Consider the following 23,513-nt stretch of genomic DNA (forward strand, 5'->3'; position numbering starts at 1 on the left):
TAAGTCTCCTGGTGTTCAGAGTCAGCCTTTTAACTTTTTCTGGAGACTCAGTTAATGGCATTCTACGAGCAATTCCTCCTCCATCACCTCTCTCTCTCTCTCTCTCTCTCTCTCTCACACACACACACACACACACACACACACATTTAATCACTCCTACTGTTTATTACCGTCACCTTTCCTTGGTTTCCTATCTATCAAATATCACAAGAAAGGGGTTTCTCATATGCGTACTAGCAATGTAATTATAACAATTTGGGGCCTTGAAACCACTCGAGACCTGAATGAGGACAAAGAGGAAATCCCATGCAGCACTTTCACTGAAGGAACCCAAAGCACGAGCCTTTGGTGCAATAGGCGCCCTTTGGAAACCATGTTGGGCTTTTGTCCTATTCGCACTTGTTTTGGGTACATGTCCTATTCGCAGTTATTCATTGGAGAAAGGACAGCTCCATGTAGTCACAGGACAGAACTTGATATCATCACTTGCTATGACGCAATTAATCTCTTGTGTGCTGCCACTGCACCCTTCCTCTGTCTTCTTTTACTTTTATTTATTTGCTTTCAGTTGTTGGAGCCAAAGGTTGCCTCAATCCATCAAACAATGACTATGCCTTGCTTTTCCACTCCTCCACTCACACTCTTTTCAGCAAGATTCCAACTCCCACCAGTATTTCACACACACACACACACACACACACAAAGAGAGAGAGAGAGAGAGAGAGAGAGAGAGAAGAGAGAGTAATTCACTTTGGCTGACTCTTCTGAACTGCCACTATTGGAGTGCAACAGTTCAAGAAAAGCCATGCCAATAGGAGATTAGGAGGTGGTGCCTCCCATGGACTCAAAATGCTACAAATCCATGGAGAAAAACATGCTCCCATAGAAACGAGCCCAAAGATGGCACTGTGTACTTACAGTGGCTGTCAAAACCTTCTCTTTCTCTCTTCTCCAGAAGGTGGCCCCACATTGCAAAATTAAGAAACTGCCCTTTCTTTTTAATATAGATGAGCAAAAACTAGATATAAAGATGTTCCTCCTTGTCAAGGGCCTCAGTGCAAAGAGAAGCAACCAAAAAAGCCAAAACTCTGAGGCTCCTCACCAAAAATCTACCACTCCATGACATCAAAGTCAGCAACAATTTATACTGAGTTCAGAGAACTGGCTTGAGAGGCCAGACCCCTGTGTTCCTTTAGGCCTGCTGCCCCTGTCGTCGTTGGCTTGGGAGGAGGCATCCCTTCCTTTCTGGATCAAATCCTTCTTGGTGGGTGATAAAGCGTTGGGGAAGGGGATGGTGGAGGCTTTGTGGCAGCAAGAGAGCCATTTGGAATGCATGTAGCTTGACTTCCTCCATGGAGGGATGTGGAGGCCCCTTTCTTTGAGAGACTGCTGTGCAGCTGAGCATAGGAGGGAGACCACCTTCTTAAGCTTCTCTTCTTTGGCAACGAAGATTGGGGGGAGGATGTTGGAGAGCTGGATGTAGGCTGAGGTGGGTCTGGCCAGTTCAAACTGGGACCTGAAATCTATGTCTACTATTAGCCTGCATGAGGCACCATTCTCCTCTGCCATCACAATGTCTATATACTCATAATCCCCTGCTCCAAAACATTGGGGAAAAAAGAAGAATCACAAGTAGAACTTTTGAGAGAATTCATTGCACAAACCCAAAAGCAGATTTGGTTAGTAGTATACAAGGAAAAGAAGGCTTCATAAAATTCACAAACTGTTTCAATTTGTGGATATAACAAAGAAAGCAGGAAGACTAGCTCTTCAAAGAGAGACTAACATGAAATCTTCTCTATAACATCACCAAAGGAAAATTTAGGCACGAAAGAGGGAAAAAAGTCAAGGAAAGAAGCATCACCTCCAGGACACTCCAAGGTTGAAACCCAAGAAGATCTACATAGGGAAGCCTGATAACCATCCATCCTCAATTTCATCATTAGCCTCTTCTTTACACTACTCTGCTTCTTCTCATCTCCCATCTTTCTCACATATTTTAAGGCCTTATCAAAAATCTCCATCTCAGCATCTGTAGCACTCCCAAGTATCCTCTTCAACCCACACAACAAAAAAAAGAAAATTAAGACAAAAAAGAAAACACAATAAAAGAAGCAAATCGTTCACTTGGATGCATGTAACTATGTTGCCAAGAAAACAAACCAATGCATGAATAAACTTGTTTTCCTACAAAACAATAGAGAGAGGAAAAAAGAAAAAGGAACTAACTTAGAGAGTTGGAGAGATTGAAGTTAAAGAGCTCCATGCTAAACAAACCTCTAGGAGGAGGCATGTGTGCTGGTGGAGCGAAATGGCCTGCGAGGAGGATGGAATGGGGTTGGGCATTGATGGTGCGTCTGATTCAATGAAGTCTTGGACCATTTGGACCAGCCTCTCTTCTTCCGAGCTACCCATTCTCCTCCCCTTTTCCCCCTTCTCCCCTTCGCCCTCAGATTCGCAGGAAAACCAAAGAAAGAGAACTTACAAAATCAAATGGATATCAATATATATAAATAAATGGTGCATTGGGGTTACTTAAAACTTCTTGGGTGGCGAGAAAATTCCACTTATGTGATGGCAACTGATGTCAACAGAGGGAAGAGGCGCTTCAGAGAGAGAGAGAGAGAGAGGGCGAGGGAGTGAAGTGGACTGATGGGATTTATATACAGATACAGTGGGATGTGAAGCAAAGCAGGAAGGGAATATCCAGAGGCATCCTTCTCTTCTAGTCTCTTTCCTTCCTTCCTTTGTTGTGCTAAACTAAGGTATGGCATTGGATACATGCCACTCACCATATAGCAGCTAGCCATTTCTTCTCATAGCTCCAGTTGCTAACATGTGTCCCTTGTGATTAGCATATGATGTTAGATAAATGTCAGCAAACAAAGTCTATACTTGCTGCATCCAACTCTACAAAGAGTTTGTAGTATGATTCTACTAGTGTGATGCCATAAGGAAAAGTTTTGAGTTTTAGATTTGTTACCACCTACATCTTAAATAGAGAGGTGTATAAATCCTTTTTCAACAATCCAAGTTCAAAGTTCAGTTCAAAAATTTCTAAAATACAGCATTCAAAACATTTCGCTGGCACTGAATTATGAATCAAATGCTTATTGATGAAAGCTACTGATCGTTATCAATATGGTTATAAATGCAAATAGTCAGATTTGTTGAGGGTTTTGAGATTGCTAGTTAACTTTTCTTTTGTAAACAGAAGAAATGTCGTTCTACCGTTGGGCTTCAAATGTTAAAAGCCCATCGTTTCTCCATTGACCTCTTTTGCTTGCAAAAGCAAAGAAATGATGTAAACTGTAATCCTGCTGCACTTCTTGATGGAGGATAAAAGAGAGAAATGAACCTTAACATTAACTTGCAGTTAATTCAAGTTAATTCTTTTTGGCTTTCTTGATTGTCCTTTGTAGTCGATAGTCGGCGTACATGTCCATTGATTGCTAATTAATGTTGTTATCATAGAGTGAGGACCCTATGCTTCTTGAATTTAATTGCTTTGGACTATCTCCCCATTTCCAAGTCCATGCTCCATCTATATGTCTATTGATTAGCAATTAACATACTTCACTAAGGATTCAGCATTTGTCAAGTCCGTGCTCCATCTACAATGTCTATTGATTAGCAATTAACATACTTCACCAAGGAGCAAGGATTTGTCCTCCTTTGTTCAGCCCACCTCTCTCTCTTCCCCAGTCCCTCACTAGTGTCCCTATAGAGAGCAGAGATGGATCCTTTTGACTGTTTGGTTTTATCTATAATTGATAGGCCCACCAAAAGTTGCTAATTGAGTTTCTTGTTCCTCTTTTCCCCAGGTTCTGTGCAGTAGAAGCCTCAAATAGGGCTCAAATGGGATCCAATACAGTGAAATACTAATATATTTATTTTATTTGATGGCTATAAATACAGATATAAATATTAGTTGGATGCAAAAATTCATATCCATATTTATTTTAAATAGATATAGATCGAATACCTAAAATATAAATACAGATATAAATTAGATAATTAAATTTTATCGTTACATAATCAAAGATACTACTAAATGGATAATAAATCAAGCATGCTAATCTAATTATCTATTTTTCTTAAAAATTTATGAGTGCCATATAGAATTAAATAAGATTACAAATTAAATAGAATATTCGGATACGGATCGGATATTTATTTATCTATAATTATCTTTTTTAGATATGGATACGAATAGATATTAATCGAATATTTAAATTTTTTTTGTATTTAAATATATTTGGATAAAAAATAAATTTGGACGGATAATATTGGATCCATTTTTACCCTAAGATTGGTATCAAAGAAAGGGGTAAGCATAAAAAGTGACAGGAGGCTTTATTCATCGGAAAAAAGGGCTAGCCTTGTCCCTAGCAATGAATGTAAATGTTGCTGGTGTGCAAACCACACTGATATAGTGTAAATTACTAGACTGCCATTTGAAGTTGGTGGGCCTCACAATTGATGTGCCCGTATCCCTTTCCCATTAACCATCCTGATCCGTGCAATAGATCAGAGTTTCATCATTTGGGAGGCTAACATTGTTCTAATTGGTGGTCCAGTTCAGGAGATAAACAGGGTGGCCCAAACCAAGTACTGTCTTTGCTTTTGTCTAGGAGTAGAAGATTAGGTTTGTTAAAGGTACTAGTTTTAAACTATGGAGTAGAATTTGGCCTAAAAAACTACATATTAGAGTGCTGATCTACACTTAAGCATCAAATCAAAAATATTGTTAATCTGGTCTGCATGCATGGAAGAAGTGAAAAAGAATTGATTCATGCAACAATTCATTATCTTTGTGGCAGAATTCATGTTCATCATGTTGGTTTTAAAGTGGTGATTGATGGGTTCTCAACTATAACTTATCCTTGGTGGGAGATGAGGACATTGCAGAAGTAGGGGCCAATCTTTTATTGGATTACATACTTTGACAAAGATTGCTTCCAAGTGGATTGAATTACATATTTGAAAGTACTAGTTTCTTATACTACAAGGTAATGTCGGCAGTGGCTAGGTGTAAAATCAAAATGAGACGCATATACTCTAATGATGCTAGCGGATTAAGTGTTTTTAATCTTAATACCCCCTGTAATGTGCAATCATGCATGGAATCACTAAATAAGTGGGTTCCATCTTTCGTCCATGTTTTGCCTTCCTAAAGACAATCCCTACTCATTCAAAACCAAATTTTGAACCGCCCAATGGAACATGGTTAGGAGTTTATTGGATTTTTAAATGTCTAGAAATAATTATGTGAAGAAGGAGAATTTCTCCCCTCATTTTGAAAGATTGGATCTATTAGTTATACATATATAAATGAGGGTTTAGCTAATCAGGATTTGACAAATGAATGGAACCTAGGAGTTTTGAATTGGAGGGACATTGATGGTAGGAGGAATACTTTGGTATAATGATAAGGTTGTTCAATCATATGACTTACGTGTCACGGATTTGAAATACAGAAGTACTCTCTGCATGCAGGTCAGGTAAGACAATGTATACATGACTCTTTCTAGATCTTGCAATGGTGGGAGCCTCATGTATTTGAATACATTTTTCTTTTCAAAAAAAAATTCAGCATTCATAAGATACACAGAAGGATATGAACAAGCCTAGGATATATCGTAGGTTGGTCCGTGCTTGATCCAACCCCACCAGTGACCTTCAAGGTGCAGCTCTCTTTTTTTACACCCTCACAAAGTCTATGATTCACTATTTCCACATCTTTATGCCACAACCTAAGATATTACCCAAAAAAAACTAGTTGAAAGGTATTATTTGAGTTCTTTGATTTTGTATAAGTACGTAAGATCTACCTATCAAATAATCGATGTAGGACTAAGGCCCTGTTTGGAGGAGCTTTTGGAGGGCCAGAAAGCACTTTCTGGCCCTCCAAAAGTATTTTTAGATGAAAAACTGTGTTTGGTAAATTTTTCCACGGTGGCAGCCACCATGTCGGCCACCACCCATGGCCGGCAACCCTTCTATATTTCAATAAAATAAAATAATAAATAAATAAATAAATAAATAACTAAATAAAATAATAAAAAATAATGAGTGAGTGGCAAATAATCTGATCTAAATAAATAAATAATTAATTAATTTATTAATTATTTAACCAATTTTATCACCTAGCTAGAAAATTTGTTAGAGAGATAAAGGGTCATTAGAAGGATGAAAAATTAATTTACACTAATAATTAATGAATTCGTGCTGCAGTGTCTTCTAGCCTACATAAGTATGGGCTGGATCCTCTCTGATACTATTTGTCACAACTCAAGATCTTATAAAAAAAGACTAACTGAAAGATATTATTTGAATTTTTTGATCCTATATAAGTATCCAAGATTTGTCCAGCGAATAATCGATGTGGAACTAAACACACGCCTGCATGGGTACTCACACTCCATCTATGCAATTTAAGTACCATTCTTTAGTTCTTTTGTCACCTTTTTTTTTTTCTTGCTATACTGTAAATATTTGTAATATTTAAGATTCGTTTTGGTAAGATTTGTTTCATATTCTTTGCTAACCTGGAAGACTCAATCATTTTAGGGTTTTTGGTCAGCTCAACAGGATTTTTCTGCTGAATTGCTTTTTGATGTGCTTATGACTTCCCTTGTCCTGACTGATGAGGAAAGGTTACTAAAAGGATGACTTCATCAGCAGGTTCCATTTTAGAAGGGTTAGGGAGGCTATCAACAGTTTGGTTGGCTAATTAAGCAGTTTGTCTAGGGGTGAGGCTGCCCCCTTGAGTTGATTGAGAGTTGACAGGTTAAATACGTCGACTTTATGCTTTTTTTTGGTGCATAGTGTTTTAATTTTGTGTTGTTTTTTGTTTCAGTATTTTTACATTGTTTCTTGCTCATGCACCGTTTTGTTGTACTGCAAGTAGGAAAATCTTTTGGTAATGTCTCACCATTCCTGGTTAGCAAAACTTCATCATAGTCCTGTCTCAGTTGCCTCAAAAAGGGTCAAAAAAATTTGCCTGCAACCTTATTGCTCAAGGTGATCTCGACATCATAAATTTGGCCCATTGAGAGACACTTTGCTATATGTTCGGGTATGCTCTATGGTATCATTGCCCTAAGTAAGTAATTAGCATCTTATTAAAGTGCTTTTTTTTGGTATATAAATAGTAGGTCCTATATCTATTTTCTTAAGAGAGAATGTAGAACAAATATCATTAGAGGATGATATTTATTTTGTCATGATGGATTATAGATATTATTTCTTAATAATAATATCCTCACTTATATTACGTTAATATTGTATTAATTGTATTAATATATATTACATTAGTATATATTATTATATAATAAGTATATTAATATATCGATTACCTATATTTATTTAGTATATTAATATATTTATTAATAAATAATTAACAATATTTATTAATAATCAATAAATATAATATAGGATTTATTAATAATTAATATATTTATTTATATACCAAGACATACTAAAATTTATTTGTAATAATAAATGTATTTTCTAATATATATATAATTAATTAAAAATATTTATGGACTTATGCAAATATATTTTAAAATTTAAAAAAGCTAATCTTGATAGTGTTTATGTTAGTAGACCATAAATGGTCAACAAATGAACTGAAGAAAAAATACTATTATTTGAATGTTCATTTAAGAGCAATATTGGAAAGTTAGCAATATATCTATATAAAATTACCTCCAATTGAATATAGTAATTTTTTTTGATGCCATTTTGTGGAGTAAACTTTCTACCAAGTAAATATGGTAAAATTTATTTTTTTTCGTAATTATTTTTTTAGATAAATAATTTTTAGAAGTTGTCATATTACTTGATAGTCTCATATATCCCAACCAAACGAACCTTAAAAGATCAAGCCCGAAACCGCTTTCCCTCTTCCACTCCCTCCCTTTTTTTTTTTTTTTTTCTTCAAGAGAGTGGATGTCATGCTAAATTTCTATCCAAACATGAGCCATCTTTATACTTAATAGAGGAATTTTTATATGCTCATTACATAGTGGCAGAGCTTTCAGGGTACCTCTTAGAAGACATTCAAAGTGCAATAAATATTTCTAGACTTCTAATTTATGGGTGGAATTATTTCCTGGATCACTGCAAAAGGCCAAGTACCTCGTTATTCTTTGTTGTTGGAGTTTTGATATTTCTCTACTTCAATCTCCTTCCGCAAGGTTGCTCAAATACTAAGAGAAGGCATCGAGGATCATTCAAATTGAGAGTTTTTGGCACATAGCTTGCTGATGTCTAGGGTCACTCTTTCTAATGAAGAGCTTAAGACCCTACCAAAGGAGAAATTATATTCTGCATACATCACGCAGCCTTGCACGTCACCAATCATAGCCTTTCATTTTTGTAAGCCTCATTCATCAAGTGTTTATTTCGACGCACCACTTTAAAAATGAGTGGCTATGATTGGCAGCATGCACTACGACATGGTGCATGCCATATAGGATATAATTTCTTCTTTCAAAGATGCACACCCCCATCGCAAAAATAAAATAAAAAAGTTGTATTAGCATTAATTTTTTTGAATAAATAGAAAAGAAAACTCACCACCTTCCTTATGAACCCCGCCAACTTTACCAATTAGCTTGCATATATGAGTTGGGTTGGAAATGGGCCAGGCTGGGCTGGACCACTCCCCCACGTAAACCCGGCCTGGATTTTTTTTTGGGATTTGGGTCAGTCTTAAGCTCGAAAACTTTTGAAAATTCCATCTTGAGCCCGACCCGAGATCAAGCCCGAGCCTAACTCAAATCTAGTTGGGTCAGCCCGAATTATTCATTTGGACTAAAAATTGGGCCGGCCTGAAACCGACTGAAGCTTAATCTTTCAATCTTTCATACTGTAGTTTTATATTTTTTTAGATAAAATTCTATAGCTTCACGTTAGCAACTATCTGTTAATTAGAGATATATTTAATAGAAAAATAAATTGATAACATAACTGAAAACAGCTTTTCTATTTTTTAAGTAGTTTATAAATAAGTATCTAAGTTTGGGCTCCATTTTGGATTGTGTCTGGATTCGAGTTCGGGCTCTGTTTTAGGCCTTCCGGGTAACGATCCATCTGAGCCGGGCCACAACAATATCATTTCTTTCTAGCTTAGCTCATAACCTGACCCGGTCCGGCCCGGGCCCGGGCCCAATTCCAGCCCTAGTACGAGGCTTGGGAGAGAAGTTGAAGGGTCGGGGGCCCTTCTGCTCTACTTTGGGCGCCGATCGATTCTTTTTTCTCACCCTCACTTCCTCTTCTTGTATCTCTTCTGCCTTCCTTGCTCTTCGCTCTTCTTGTCGTTCTCCTCCTCTTCTCCCTCCTCCTCTCTCTAGGTTTTTTTCGGGTACCGTGGTTGGGTCCGGTAGCATAACTCTTTCTTTTATTCTTTGCATCGGTGGCAGGGCAGCTTGGATCTCAGAACCATAGATTCCTTTCTGTTTATTTATTTATTTTGATGGAAGGTTGGATCTGCGACTCTGAGGATGTCTCACTCTTCTTTCTTCATCCGAGATAAGTTCTCGTTCATTTTCTCAATTTCCTTCGATTTATGACATTTTTTTTTGCTATTCCTTGCTTCTATATTCATTTTTTACCAAGAGCTCTAAAGATTCTACGAACAATACAATTTGAAGACACAAAAGGGTTTCATCATAGATGTTGTTTAAGTCCATGTAGTTTTGTTCTTGGGTTTCTGAAAACAAGAACAGAAAGCAAGAGGGCTATGATGATTTTACCAGGGGACTAGGGCTTAAGCCCTTTCCAGATGCATTTTTAGGGATACACGGCATTTTGCTGTGCATATGGTACCTTATCCTCTCCATGATTACTGACGCCGGGCATACGTGATGTAAATAGCTTCGATTTAGGTCTTCTGCGGTGTTGAAATGGAAAACTTCAAATGTCGCTGGATGCAATTCATGGAGTCCGAGATTTTTAAGGGGCTTTTGTCTATGACTGTTAGATTGAGCAAGCTGTTCGTAAGCAGCTCATGTTCAGCTGAGCTTGAGCTGGAACTAAGCTTGGTTTGCTTGAGTTCAGCTCGATTCATTTTTGCAGGTTTGTTGGAATAGGCAGGGAAGAATGAGATGCTCTGCTGTTTTGCAGGCAACCATGGCAGCCATTTTATTAGATCTGTTATTTTGAGGCACTTGTTGCTTTCTTATAAGGTCTTTAAGTCTTGATATATCAGTTGTGATGGTGAGTGGTTGAGACCGAGATGAACTGAGGTCTCGGTTTATCTTTTAGCCAATATGGTAAGTGGGGACATCGGAAGAGAATGAAGATTTTCCAAGATCTCAGCTGACATTTTTAGACTGAGATATTGAATTGTCAGCCGATATGGGAAATATGAAATTAAAAACTATACTTAAGCATCGATTTCTAATTTCACTAGTTAAAAAAGCCTATTTAGGGAAGTAAAAAGATGACCGAAAAATATCAGCGAATATGAATGTATCGTATCAGCTGATATCTGATATTTTATCAGTTTATATCACCAGGGCGAGTTTTTTATATCTATACTATATGTAGAAATGATAGTTTTGAAAATCAGAGAATATCCTCTTGATTTCTTGTCACATTTTATACTTGGAAACGTCTAATTATTTAAAAAAATACGTTAATTATCCCACTGGTGAATTGATTGGATTCTATCACTTGGTCTCTTCTCTCTTCCCTTTAAGATGCATTGGATGTGTCCGGTGGCTAGTACATTGTATCAAGGGGTGCCCGATATTTATGCAGTCTGAGATCTTGGCTGAGATGAAAACCTTGCTTTCTTAATCACGCATTGTTCAGCAACATGGACAGATCTGAGCCTTTTTTTTAGGAAAAAATTCTCCTATGCCACTTATGAAATAGTTGGTATTGCTTTTTAAAAAAAAAAGGATTTGTGATTTTTGGAGCAAAAAAGCACTTCATAAAGGAAAACAGAAGTATTTGATAACATTATATGGAAAGTGCTTTCATGAGAAGATAAAGTCAAAAAACACATATAGAAGAAGCTAGAAGGCTGAACTTTTGGTTTCTTCATCTCTTTTTACAAACTAGAAGCAACATCGAAGAGCAAGCACATGCTTAATGAGGCTTGTGGTAGAGGTTGGGAGGATTTAGAGGCTGCCTTCTTTCCTTAGGTCATGTTTCGTTTATTGTGTCTTTGTTAGCTTTTTAGAGAAGGGCTAGGCCATTGATGGGGCGTGACATTGAGCAGATCAGATTGAAACTAGTTTGATAGCTGGTTTGGCTTGGTGCAATGTCAAAGGGTTTTGGTTTAAAGGACCAAACCCTCATGCCATGTGGCTTATTAGCAGTGCAGAGAAACTTTTTGATAGAAATAACACTACAGGGCTTGACCTTGGTAACAAAAAAGAAATTGGAAATGTTTTTGTAACTCAATAATGTAAATCAAAAAGTCACTTAACTGGTGTGTTTTATCCTCATTGGTCCCTTTGAATTGGCATCATGTAGTGCCTACCGCACCATGAAGCAAAGTGAATGGACTGCACTGTTGGATCATTTGCCATATGATGGTTGTTTCAGTTCATAGTGTTGGCGAGATACATGGTGGGGTGTGCTATAAAGTATCAATGCCTTTTTGACACATGGCAACGAGGCTTTTCTTGTGTTGTTATCAAGTTGTTAATAGAAGTTAGAATCTAGTTTTAAACTCTTGAACATGTTAGGATTGAGTTGGAGTTAATCATGTATGTATCTATGTTTTAAACTCTTTCAGCCATGTAGTAATGTTTAATTGCAAATGTAGAGACAAGAAGGAAAAGGAAATACTGCACATGTCAAGAAGGATAAATACATGCATGTATATGTGGGTGTATGCATGTGTGTATGATGTATATGTGTGTGTGTGTGTATGTATGCACACTAGTATATATGTAAAGCTAGCTTATCACATTTCTTCCTGTTCTGATTATTTAATACATTTAATTATAATGTTATTGATTTATGTTTATAGAAATTGAAATGAAGTTAAGGATTATAAATTTATGACAATAAGCATGTAATCTATACCCAGGCCTTGGAGATTCATATGGAGAAAGAATAAACAGAGTAGCTTCTCTGATTTTTTGAAGTCAACTGTTTTAGCGTAGATGCAAATATATTCTCAAGAAGCTTAAGTTATAGGATAATGGAGACAAATAGCTTTAAGATGAGAGACAGCAAAGCCAGACACACTAGTGCAATTTTGGTCATATGTTTTGGCTTTAAAGGGGAAAACCAGTCATAGATGAGAGATTGGAGACCTAAGAAGATTTCATATTCAATTCCTGGAGGCATGTACAAAACTCATTACCTGGAAAATTCCATGTAATGTCAGGGTAAGCAGAGGCATTCTGAATGAGGACAGTGTTCTTTGTTGCTGAACTTTCTTTGCATGCCCCTAGATGGTTGCAATGTCCAGAGTGTGAATGCTCTAAAGCCTCAGATGTAGGAAATTCCAATGATCAGGATTCATGGCAGATTTTTATTTCTTTGAATTTCAATCAATTCAGTCTTTGGCTGGATCCTTGAGATGTAATGTAGTTTTGCAAGGAGGAATTGAGTTGCAAGATTCATTTTTACTCATGTTGGCATGTCTAAATTGGATGTTGTGTTGTTGGACTAGCAATCATGTGCAACCAAGATTTACCGTACCGATCGGTACCATACTGGTACCGAGCCGATATGTAGTCTCGTACCATACAGACACTAGTTGTCTTATACTGTACCATGTACGGATACTTGAGATGGTACATGTGTGGAGTCCATTACCAAGACGGCTATCCTTGGGTGCAGCTATTACATAATTCACATTAGACTTGTTAAATAAGCATGCCAGTTTTCTGCAGCTCATATCAAAATAAGCATGAGTTTGAGCTATAAATACTTTAAATCTCAGCTTAATATTCGGCCTGCTTGATTGCACTTCCCCAGATGATGGCAAACAAATGAGCAAAACTGGGCCTCTTTTACCAACTCACAGTATTCTTGGTTTGCTTTCTAGGTCCTGCTAGTCAATATGTTTCTTCTTCTTAGCTTTGTTTCGTTTTTTTTTTTTAATTTTTAAGATTCCTGTGTTAGTAATAGGTCTGTGAGACAATTGATCTATTTGTGAGCAGCTTGTATTTGACTTGAAATTTTGGGTTCAATTTGTCTCACTCACTTTGTAACAAGGTAAGCGAGGTAAGCTAGAGCTTGACTTGGCTCACTCGAGCTCCGCTTGGTATGGGGAAAAACAAGTTATTACTGGATATTATTTATTATTTATATGAAAATCTTATTTTCGTATTTGTTTGTTGAAGGCTAACATAGTTTAATGAAAAAGAATGTAATTTCTTCTATAATACTGAGATATGATGGTGGAGATTAGCTAAAAGAACTATATGAAAGCCTTAAAAGGACTTACAGTCTTTCTAAATCTGTTGAACAAACTGTTTGTGAGCAGCTCAAGTTTGGCTGGAAATTAAATGGGCTAGCTTGAACTTAGGTTGGTTGCAAAATGAGCTGAGCTAGAGTTAGGCTTGGCTCACTTGAGGTTGACTTGTTTGCACCCCTAATCATTAAACCATTTCTGTTCTATTTTCAGCAGCATGGCTAAGCTTGGATATTGAAACTTGGCTTTGTTATTTTGAGGCCTGGAGGAACCAGTCTTCTCTTTGGTAATGGTTTTGGTGTTCTTAACTATTCATTTAACCTCTTTTTGGATAACTTTTATTTTCTTTACACAAATGTGCAGGATTGCATTGATATCATGATTTGTAACTTTCAATGTTGCCAGAGTTGATACTTGATACCGTGTTGATTTGTTAAGGAAATGTATATTCTCAAACATCCTTTATTCTGGCAAGGCTTCTTGTGGTATGTAATTTGTTATATCCTTTTTGCCGAGAAGGATTGCCTCCTCTTTCCAGCCAGTGGGTCCCCCAACATTTTTCCTTCTGCTGCTTCATTCATTCATCCATTTTTGCTCCTTCCTCTTCTTGTCTGCGGTCAGAGGCTGTGATGATTTGCCTTTGCATCTCCATGATGCTTCAAGTGCTGAAATTGTATGCTTACATCTGCAAGAGCACCTAGATTCTCTCTCTCTCTCTCTCTCTCTCTCTCTCTATATATATATATATATATATATACATACACATATACATATATATGGACATACATGCATACATACATACATACATAAATTCATACGTATGTGTGTTTGTGTATGTGAATCCACATCGGTTGAATTAGCCATGCACATCTTGCATGCTGACTACCATTTTGCCTTACTCTAACTGGTGTAGCAAATTTGGATGGCTTGCTATTTTTTGCAGGCAACCAATTGCAGCCTGTTAGACCCTTCTCAGTGTATGAAAATAGGCAAAGCTGAGCCTCTGATTCTTCCTATGATTGACACTCTTTTGTTATCTTTTTGTTCTTTTCTTGTGCTTTTTCAGTACTGTTATATTTTTTCACATGTTTTGAATTTGCCATGGACATCGTGCATAATGACTGCTAGTTTGCCTTGCTCTAACTTGTGTGGCAAGATTGGATGGCTTGCTGTTTTGCAGGCAACGTTGCAGCCTGTTAGAGACCCTTCTCAGTGTATGAAAATGAGCAAACTTGGAGCCTCCAGTTCTTCTAAATTTGACACTTTTGTTATCCTTCTGCTGTGTTTTTTCCAGTACCTTCCTCGTTTTTCCTTTTTTCCTCCTCTTCAGGATTTATGCTTCTAACTATTCCTATTCTTCCTCTCTTATACTCTGTTATTCTTGAATGTGCATATGTTACATTATTTCCTTGCAGGACTAGATTGTTCATACATTGTTCTGTTACTTAAGTTTTATTTTTTAAATTCTGAGTCCAGGTTAAGAATCTACTGTGCCTTTTCTTTTTTACTTTTTTCCTGCTTGGCCTCCTTTATGCATAGCTGGAGGGGCATCCATGAACAGGACACTTCTAGTCACTGATAACAGGCATGTCTACTGTAGGATTATCCAAGTCTAATTTTCTCATTACAAACAATGCGTTTAAATAGGTGTTTTGAATCTTTGGAGACTTTTGGAAAGTTACAAGTTGGATGCTAGATAATACTCTTCTCGTTTCCAGGTTTTTCAAATGTTTAGTTTTCTTGCCCTGTATCATTGGCGGTGTCTCATCTAAAAATTCTGCTGTAATATACATGTATTTATCTGTGTTATAAGTGTATTTTTTTGTAGAATTTGGCAAGATAAATACGAAAGGCTCTTCCTTTGGGTGCAAAATGTAACATGATTACATACTCGTTTTGTTATGTAGAAGGAAACCTGGTCATGCTTTATCTGGTCAAACTATCATGCTATTAGGAATTCTAAGATAGAAAGCTCCACTTCCTGGATACCTCAAGGTGGAAAGTCCAGGGGCGTTATTGTTCATATAAAACGGGCATCAGCGAACAGCATTCATCAAAAACCAAGATGTGATGTATCAAACACATGAATCGGTTCCCGGAAGTGATAATTTATATGACATCTGTGCACATTGATGTCTGTGTCACTGATACCAGCATCCTGTATTGAACATTTGCAGCCCATGCCTAAGCCTTTGCGCGCGCTCTCTCTCTCTCTAATGCCACATTGGCTACCCTAGTCATGTTTTTTTTTTGTCTTTTTCTTAATTAGTGTGATATAATGGTTGACTTATTGGGTCTTCCTCAATGTTCTGACTATTTATGGAATTTGAGAAGTAGATAAATAGTCGTATGCTTCTCAAAAGAAATCATAGAATTTCTTATTTATCTTAGGAGATCATTCTTTTTTTTCTTTTTGCATAAATAGATGGTCAAAACTTCATTAAGGTTCAAGCCTATTAAGAGATCACTAAAATTAAGTTTTTGGAATAAAAATTATCATGCTTCTTTCGTCCCTTTGAGGTGATTAGAAAACAATATTAGTTGTTTTATTCAAGATAATTATACATTTACAAAATCAATGTGATGGGCTCAAGCCTTTTTTATAAATAAAAAAGGGTGAAAAATTATGTATTTATAAAGGGGAGATGTGATATGTTTGTAAAGGATAAATGGGGTAGTATGGTTCCATTAAGATTTTATTTTTGAAGAAATAATTATTTTTTGATTTATCTTGTTCATTTTATGACTACAACAAAATGTGGCGCATATTGCACCACCATTTTGAATCAAGAGAGAGATTTTAAGAATGAAAAACTATTCACCCGAAAGCTAGTAGTGAGTTTCATTCGCGTGTTGCGTTTTTTCTTTGGAAGGTGGCATGGGGTTGCCTATCAAGTAAGTTTTTGTTAGTTCGGGGGGGGGGGGGGATCATTCAGTGCTGCGAGGTGTGTATTGATACCGAGGAGATTATTGATCACGTCCTCTTGCGGTGTCCTAAGGCCAGAGACATATTGTGCAGGTCACCTGTTTCTCTTTCCTATTCGGTGGAGTATGCACAGGATTTGATTCATCGACTGAGAGCTTCTATGCGGAGTCCTAAGACATTGGAGACGCGGATACTATTAGCATAGTTGGTTTATTACATATGGTTGGATAGGAATGCCGGCCTGTTTGAGAGCAGGAGGTTACCCTCGAGAATGGTGGTGGATAGAGCTGTGCTTCATGCGAGAGAGGTCTTCTCGGTTATCGCCGTGTTCACTTCTGAGATGGTCAGGGGCACTCGATCTGCTGTCTCAGCGCCCACATTTGCCCTTGTTTTCTAGGTGTCCCCACTCCTTGGTCATCCCAAGTTGAATTTTGACGGTAGTATGTCGGTGAATCGGACGTCGGGAGGGGTCGGATTTGTAAGCAGAGATCACCTCGGCAGGATGATAGCGGCGGGTGGCCAGTGTACATCCGGTCTTATTGCAGTTGGGGCGGAGCTACGAGCAGCTTGCGAGGGTATCTCCTTTGCGAGATGGGTACTTGGTGCTAAGCGCGTATGTCTCGAGGGGAATTATTCAGTGGTGATTGACTTGGTTGGGGGGGGGTGGATAGATCTAATGATGGTCACCCTCTAATCCGTGATACTCGCAGACTGGTCCAGGAGCTGAGCTCTTTTCAGGCACTGCATGTGTTTCGGGAGGAGAATAGTGCTGCAGACTGGGTCGCCTCATTTGTTGCCCGGCATTCTGGAGAGATTATATGGACATCCACTGAGGACATTTTTCTTCTCTTGTACTTTTTATTTTTTTTTTGATTTGGCAGGATATATTCACATTTGACCTATATGAAATGCTGCTTTTACCCAAAAAATAAAAGAAGCTAGTAGGTCTTGAATGCTAATTACTTAGATACCCTTGCGCTCATCTTGATCCTAGTTGGACCGTCTCTAATCTTAGTTTTTTTAATAAATGCTAAATAAAAAAATATAGTTATGCTTTTCCATTTTGTAATAGACACTTATCCATATCCCACTTTCCTCTTTTTTTTGTTTTTTATTTAAATATGAGTAAGCTAGGTTTATTACAATATTTCTCTCTTTCTATCTACAGATATAGCTATCAACCATCTAAGTTATGGGATCAAATTTATAGTACAACCATATATCGACTAATCGCTTGGTCCAGATGAGCCACCTGATCCGATATTGATCATTTTGGCTACTATGGATAGTGTTGGTTAGGGTTTATAAGTGAGATTTACTATATTTAAGATGAGATCAATTATGTCAAGAAGGTTTAAATTTTTGGAGGTTATAATTTGATCATAATATTTGATTGAGACGATTTTTTTTAAAAAAATAGATTTATAATATGGCACTACTCCTAAAATAAATTGTGCCTCTCGTAAATTGATCTAAAGTTCATTATTAGGGCTTGATATAGGCTGATCAAACAATTTTTTTTATTATTATTTTTGAAAGATTTGCCTAGTTTAACTCTTAGTTCAGAAAAATTTAGATGGAGAGATTGAAAGTAAAGTTGATGTAGGAGTTGCGATTTATTTTATGTAGAATTTTAGATTTTTCATGCTTATTTTATTAGTTATATCTATTTTTTTGAAAAACTAGTGCTATTTAAACTAAAAGAAGAATCTAACTTACATTATTCAAAAATAAAATTTATCATTATAAATAGAGGATATGTATTTTTATCAATTGAATTATCAGTTGATTAATAAAGAAAAAGAGAATATAAATTCTATTTTTTTATTTTTTTTATTTTAAAAAAATATTATTAGAAAATTCAAGTTGAGCTGGTTGTGATTTTCTTCTTCTCGGAATCGGTTCCCCGCTCTAAATATTTGGTTTGGTAGCCGAAGTAGCTTCAGTAATAAAGACTTTTATTTTACTAAAAACGATAATAAATTCTTGATTGCTTCCTTTTCATTCCCATAAAGTTGATTCTTCTCTCTCTCGGGGGGACAAAAAATTATTGATGGGGTCTTAATTATTTGTCGGTGACCTAACACCAACCAAAAAAAAAATAGCATATAAGGATTGGTTCGTTGATCTCCCCGATCTGGCCTATTGGCTTTTTCTTTGAACTTTGATGATACAAGACAATTAAAGGATTGCCCTCCTTAAATAAGCACATCCGTGGACTGCAGATGAGGTCAGTTCTTTCTTTCTATATGGCGACGATGGATCACGGACCTCCAAACCCACTTTGTTTTTTTATATCTTATTCCCCTGCCATAAGATCGGTTGTCACAAGTGCAATTGATCTGCCATTTAAATTGAACTCATGCATAAGAAAGTCCTATTCGAAGCTCCTATTCTTTTTTTTTTTTTTTTTTTGTCGTGTGAGAATCATTCAATTATCTATTTTGGACAGATGCACAGCAAGCATTTTACCTTATTCTGTGGAAAATCACAAACTGGTATTAGTCCATCCACCTATGTTTGTGATTTCAATTTAGTCCCAAGGGCTGCAACAAGGGTATAATTAGAGTATGCCCTCTACAAAGTAAATACTGCTAAGAATAGACAAATTAATTTCACACATTATGCATAATTTTGCCTAAATAACTTATATTTTTGTTTGCTTAAGCATCGTTGATCGACATGAACAATGATGCAATTATATCTTTTTTGGTTCGAGTTTGCCTCGATAATTCATACATCACAAAGAGCACCTCAACGACAAGTACAATATTTGTTGGGAGAGGCACGCAGTAAGAAAAGCAATTTTTAGCTTTTATTGGTTATCAAGAGTTTCTATGTACCTATTATGCTAAGAATCTAAATTTTGATTTGTAAAAATAAAAAAAATCTCTCAAAAGAACCAAGCAAATAATATACAAGAATTATATACAAAACATTCTATGGTCTATAAATTATATCTTTGGGCAGTAATGATTGGAGAAAGTTTACAAACACCTTTAAAAATTCAAAGGGTTGAAGACCTGAGAAAAGATCCTGTACCGTTATATATGTCTTCTAAATATAAGAAACATCATAATAAATTTAGGATATGCTTAAATTTAGTACTTAAAATTATATTTCAAACCACAAGCGTAACCATAAATTTTAAACTTTTTTTTTTTTTGAGAGGAAGAAAGGAAGATCCACCTTTAATATAATTATTATTATTGTTTTTTGTGACCGTAACCGTCTGCACTATAATTACTCAGGATAGAGTATACGGAGTGTACCATCAAAGATTCGAACCCAAATCTCTAGTTGCTGGGTGATCACCTGGGCAAGCCCCTGCCTAATACTACTAAATGCTGTTAATATGTCTCATTAATTTACAGCCAGAGGTCTGCAGACCATATTCAGTGAACTCATTTTACTAATTAATTTTTTATTTTTAATATTTATGTATTAATTTTTCTGCTGTAGCTAAAGATCAGAAGAGTACTCATCCCCATGGACGTAAAGGAGCCGATGTCCTTAATTGTTATCTGAACATCACCCATTAACACGATAAAAACTTCTATCATTCCCAGAAACTTCCCCTTTTGTGATTCCCAAGGCATACATAAGCTTGCTTAATTATCAACTGACTGACTGATTTGACTGTTGTTACCGGCATTTGTTATCCTATATATATTCGTGATATTTTGGCTTAAATTCTGCTATATATTTAATCAATAAAGTATAGTATTTGTAAATTTACTAGTTCAGAGCTACCTATATATCTTCTTTCAAGATGACTTACTGTTTTGCCTGTAAATTCAGAGGATGATGATATCTCTGCAGCCTGCAAATGGTATGTTTACCAACCTGTAGAAACATCATTTTCTACAGTAATAGCCGATTATTATTTATTTTCTGATTTATTTAGCTAAAGTGATCATTACTTATTGGGCTGTTTAGCTTATTATACGATTTTTTTTTTTTCCAGATTTCAGAGAACTAGCCTACCGAGATTTTCAATATAGGATAACGACTAAAAAAATTGTGACACAAATTATCTTAGATTAGAGTTTATCTAAATTGATGTTTTATCTTAGACTAATATTAGAATTATGAGAGATTGTGAGTTGAGTTAGTTAATGAAATAAAGTTTGCATATTATTAGTTAAATTGTGGGAAGAGTTTTCTATGAGTATGCGGTGGTTGACGCGACTCTCGGTTCATGAACTCGGATCGAGAGCGTGACAATCTATATATCTTCTTTCAAGCTGACTTGTTAATTTGACTGTAAATTCAGAGTATGGCTAATAGCATTGGAAGGTCTTAACACAGAGAACCGAGAGGTCATTTCGGATTTGATCTTATGTGTCGGGGGTACTTAGTACGAACGCACATCTCGGCCGTCGGGTAGCTGCGATGTAATAGAAGATGCAGACTTCGGGCAAACAAATGAGTGAAGTTCGCTTTCATAGAAAGCCTATATCTTATAGCGCGTACAAGGACAAGTGGTGGGCAATCGATTCTGAACCCCCTTAGTTACACTCCGGACTACCACTCTGATGATATCTCTACACTTATCCTACAAATGGTATCTTTACCAACTTGTAGAAAAGGCCGAGCATAACTGGTCGGTATAACAGCATGCGGTTAGCAAATAGAGACGAGTCGCTCCAAATGGTATCATAATAATATGCAAGATTGATAGAAAAAAAAAAAGAAAAATAAAGCACAGTAAATTAAGAGTTATGGAGTTGCTCTCTGACTCCAATTTTTTGTCTCCTCTCCAATATTTATTCTTCTTTTTAGAATAATTAAGGCCCATCCTGCAGCCGCTAGCAATTGCCATCTGGTCATAGTTCTTGGTGAATTTGGTCACTGAGCACCTCCCTCTTATGTGTCCTCGAGAAGCTATTTCCTACCTGCTGGCCTCTACCCAAAAACCAACCAAACCAACTTATTTAGTTAAATACTCCTTCCATACTGTCTCATCCCCATACTCCTTCCAATAATCCACACTCCTTGGCCTCTCCCCCATGGCCTCATTCTCTCCAAACTTCTCTCCCTCGCTCCCCATCGTCCTCCTCCTCCTCCTCCTCCTCCTCACTCCATCCATTGCCGAGGATGGCTTTGAGATGGGCGAGGAGATCAAGACACACCTGCACTTCTTCTTTCATGACATCGTGACCGGGCCGAGGCCGACCGCGATGAGGGTCGCAGAATCCACAATCACAAACACGTCGCCGACGGGGTTCGGGGCGGTGATGATGATGGACGACCCTCTGACGGAGGGTCCGGAGGCCGACTCGAAGCTCGTCGGCCATGCACAGGGGATGTATGCCACGGCGTCCCTCGACGAGCTCGGCCACCTGCTCATGGCCATGAACCTCGCCTTCGTGGATGGCGAGTTCAACGGTAGCACGATCACGGTGATGGGGCGCAACTCGGTGTTCGACGACGTGAGAGAGATGCCGGTCGTCGGCGGGAGCGGCAAGTTCCGGTTCGCCAGGGGCTACGCCCTCGCCAAGACCCACACGTTGGAGATGCTCACCGGGAATGCGGTGGTGGAGTATGACGTCTACGTCTTGCACCATTGAAGAGCTGCTGTTTGCTGATTCCTTCGGTCTGCGAGGTCGCTGTATTCGCTGCTAGTTTTAAATTTCTTTCTGCCGTTCGCTTGTTAATCGTACTTGGAGCATGTCATGTTGCTGCACAAGTTCTGTACGTAGTTCTTGAATTTCCCATGGTTGCTGGTTGTGGATGCTGCTGTTAGTGAAATTATTTTGTTATCTACCCGAAAAAAAATAAAAAAAAAAGCATGTTTTTGCTCATTTGGCTCTCTGTAATATAGTCAGCGTCTTTGTTTTGTTAGCTAATCATGCCATCTATGATTGGATGGGCTCCACGCCTCCACGTAGCCTTACATGATACATAGGGTCCTTCCAATCATAGAAGCCAAGCAATCATTGACGTACAACCAAGATGATATGTGGTGAAAAATCAGGCCGACTTTTTAGATGGAAAAAAGTGTCGATGGTTCTATTTTCGATGCTTTCAAAATCATCGCAAAAGTTGGAAACATATTGATGCTACTAAAAAGGGTCAGCAAATTTTAGCCTACGAGCCAAATTATCATACTTCTATCTAGCATCGGCATATCAAAGTTGAAAATTACCATTTTCTCTATAGTGGGTGTGGCCCGCGCACTGCAGACTACTATGTATTCTTGAAAGGCTATTATTAAAAGATATGGACAGTCATCAAATATCGTGCACTGTATATGATGTGCTCATGAGTTGTTTTGTTTGATGACCGTTTATCTCTTAATGGCGGCCAACCCCGAGTTTGTGCTCTTGGTGATACTGGCACTCGATCTGCAGTTCACTACCGACCTAGTGGTGATGTGGGCTGTTGATTATCCATCCATTCACCACCCACTTCACCGGTCTACCGTGGCAGCAAGGAATTGAGGGTAATTGGCGTTAGGATGAGAGATGATCTTGTCCTCACGAGAATTTGGGTGATTTGGTATTCATTTGGCCTTGCCTTGGTCTCACTGAGGCGCAACTTAGGTTGGCTTCAGTCGGAATCCAATCCACGCTAGTCGTGTAGGTCAGAGAAGCTTTTACAAATTTAGACGGGACTGGCACTTTTAGTTGAACGGAAATCTAACCAAATCCAACTTTAATCGAAATAAACCCAATCTAACCTAATAAATAAGTAACTAAGTAAATAAATAAATAAACTTTATGCTTCATACAAATAATTACATGTTTTAATAAATTTAATAGATGATTGAAAACATAAAATAGTATTAGTGTACCTTCAAAATTGATGGATGGTTAAAATAATCAACCAATATTAATTGAACAAAACATTTCTACTGTTTCCCTTATCTTTCAACTCCTTTTAACTCGATCTAGAGATGCCAATGGATCTGGGCCAACTTGTGGCTTGTCGGACTAGATCGACTTCTGCTCAAACTGGAATCTAAACTTTGCGGCCCCGACAATATTATGGCTAGGTTCCAACGGACCTTCAACCTAATTCAAGCCCCCATCTTTATTAATACACACACACACACAAACACACACACACACGCACGCACGCACACGCACACGCACATAATTACATGTTATCTTCTTCCTCGAAGGTAAGCTATGTGTTTACGTTTTCCGGCATCGTTCGCATCTGCAACAGTCCCATCCTCCTTTG

At 37.4% G+C, this 23,513-nt stretch overlaps 2 protein-coding genes and 1 long non-coding RNA gene across 4 annotated transcripts; 2 read left to right on the top strand and 1 right to left on the bottom strand.

The window, feature by feature from the left end:
- Window positions 1-901: 901 nt before the first annotated feature.
- On the bottom strand, window positions 902-2,749 carry LOC103713792. The gene is made up of 3 exons (XM_039117811.1): window positions 2,278-2,749; window positions 1,865-2,054; window positions 902-1,595 (listed from the first exon to the last, which is right to left on the bottom strand). Exons 1-3 carry the CDS (start codon window positions 2,413-2,415, stop codon window positions 1,132-1,134), a joined length of 792 nt encoding a protein of 263 aa, XP_038973739.1. The 5' UTR covers window positions 2,416-2,749; the 3' UTR covers window positions 902-1,131.
- A 6,518-nt stretch (window positions 2,750-9,267) lies between these two features.
- LOC103713752 lies at window positions 9,268-15,786 on the top strand. Of its 2 annotated transcripts, none has more exons than XR_605094.4 (2): window positions 9,268-13,682; window positions 15,304-15,786. It is a non-coding gene; the product is annotated as an uncharacterized LOC103713752 (long non-coding RNA). The 2 variants fall into 2 exon arrangements; XR_005514894.1 differs by having other exon boundaries at window positions 13,760-15,762.
- Window positions 15,787-21,196: 5,410 nt separating this feature from the next.
- LOC103713793 (pterocarpan synthase 1-like) lies at window positions 21,197-22,129 on the top strand. The gene has a single exon (XM_008800821.4). The coding sequence runs from the start codon at window positions 21,335-21,337 to the stop codon at window positions 21,893-21,895; it is 561 nt and encodes a 186-aa protein (XP_008799043.2). The 5' UTR covers window positions 21,197-21,334; the 3' UTR covers window positions 21,896-22,129.
- Window positions 22,130-23,513: the final 1,384 nt, after the last annotated feature.

The sequence above is a fragment of the Phoenix dactylifera genome, chromosome 1 (genome assembly GCF_009389715.1).
Source record: "Phoenix dactylifera cultivar Barhee BC4 chromosome 1, palm_55x_up_171113_PBpolish2nd_filt_p, whole genome shotgun sequence".
NCBI lineage: Eukaryota > Viridiplantae > Streptophyta > Magnoliopsida > Arecales > Arecaceae > Phoenix > Phoenix dactylifera.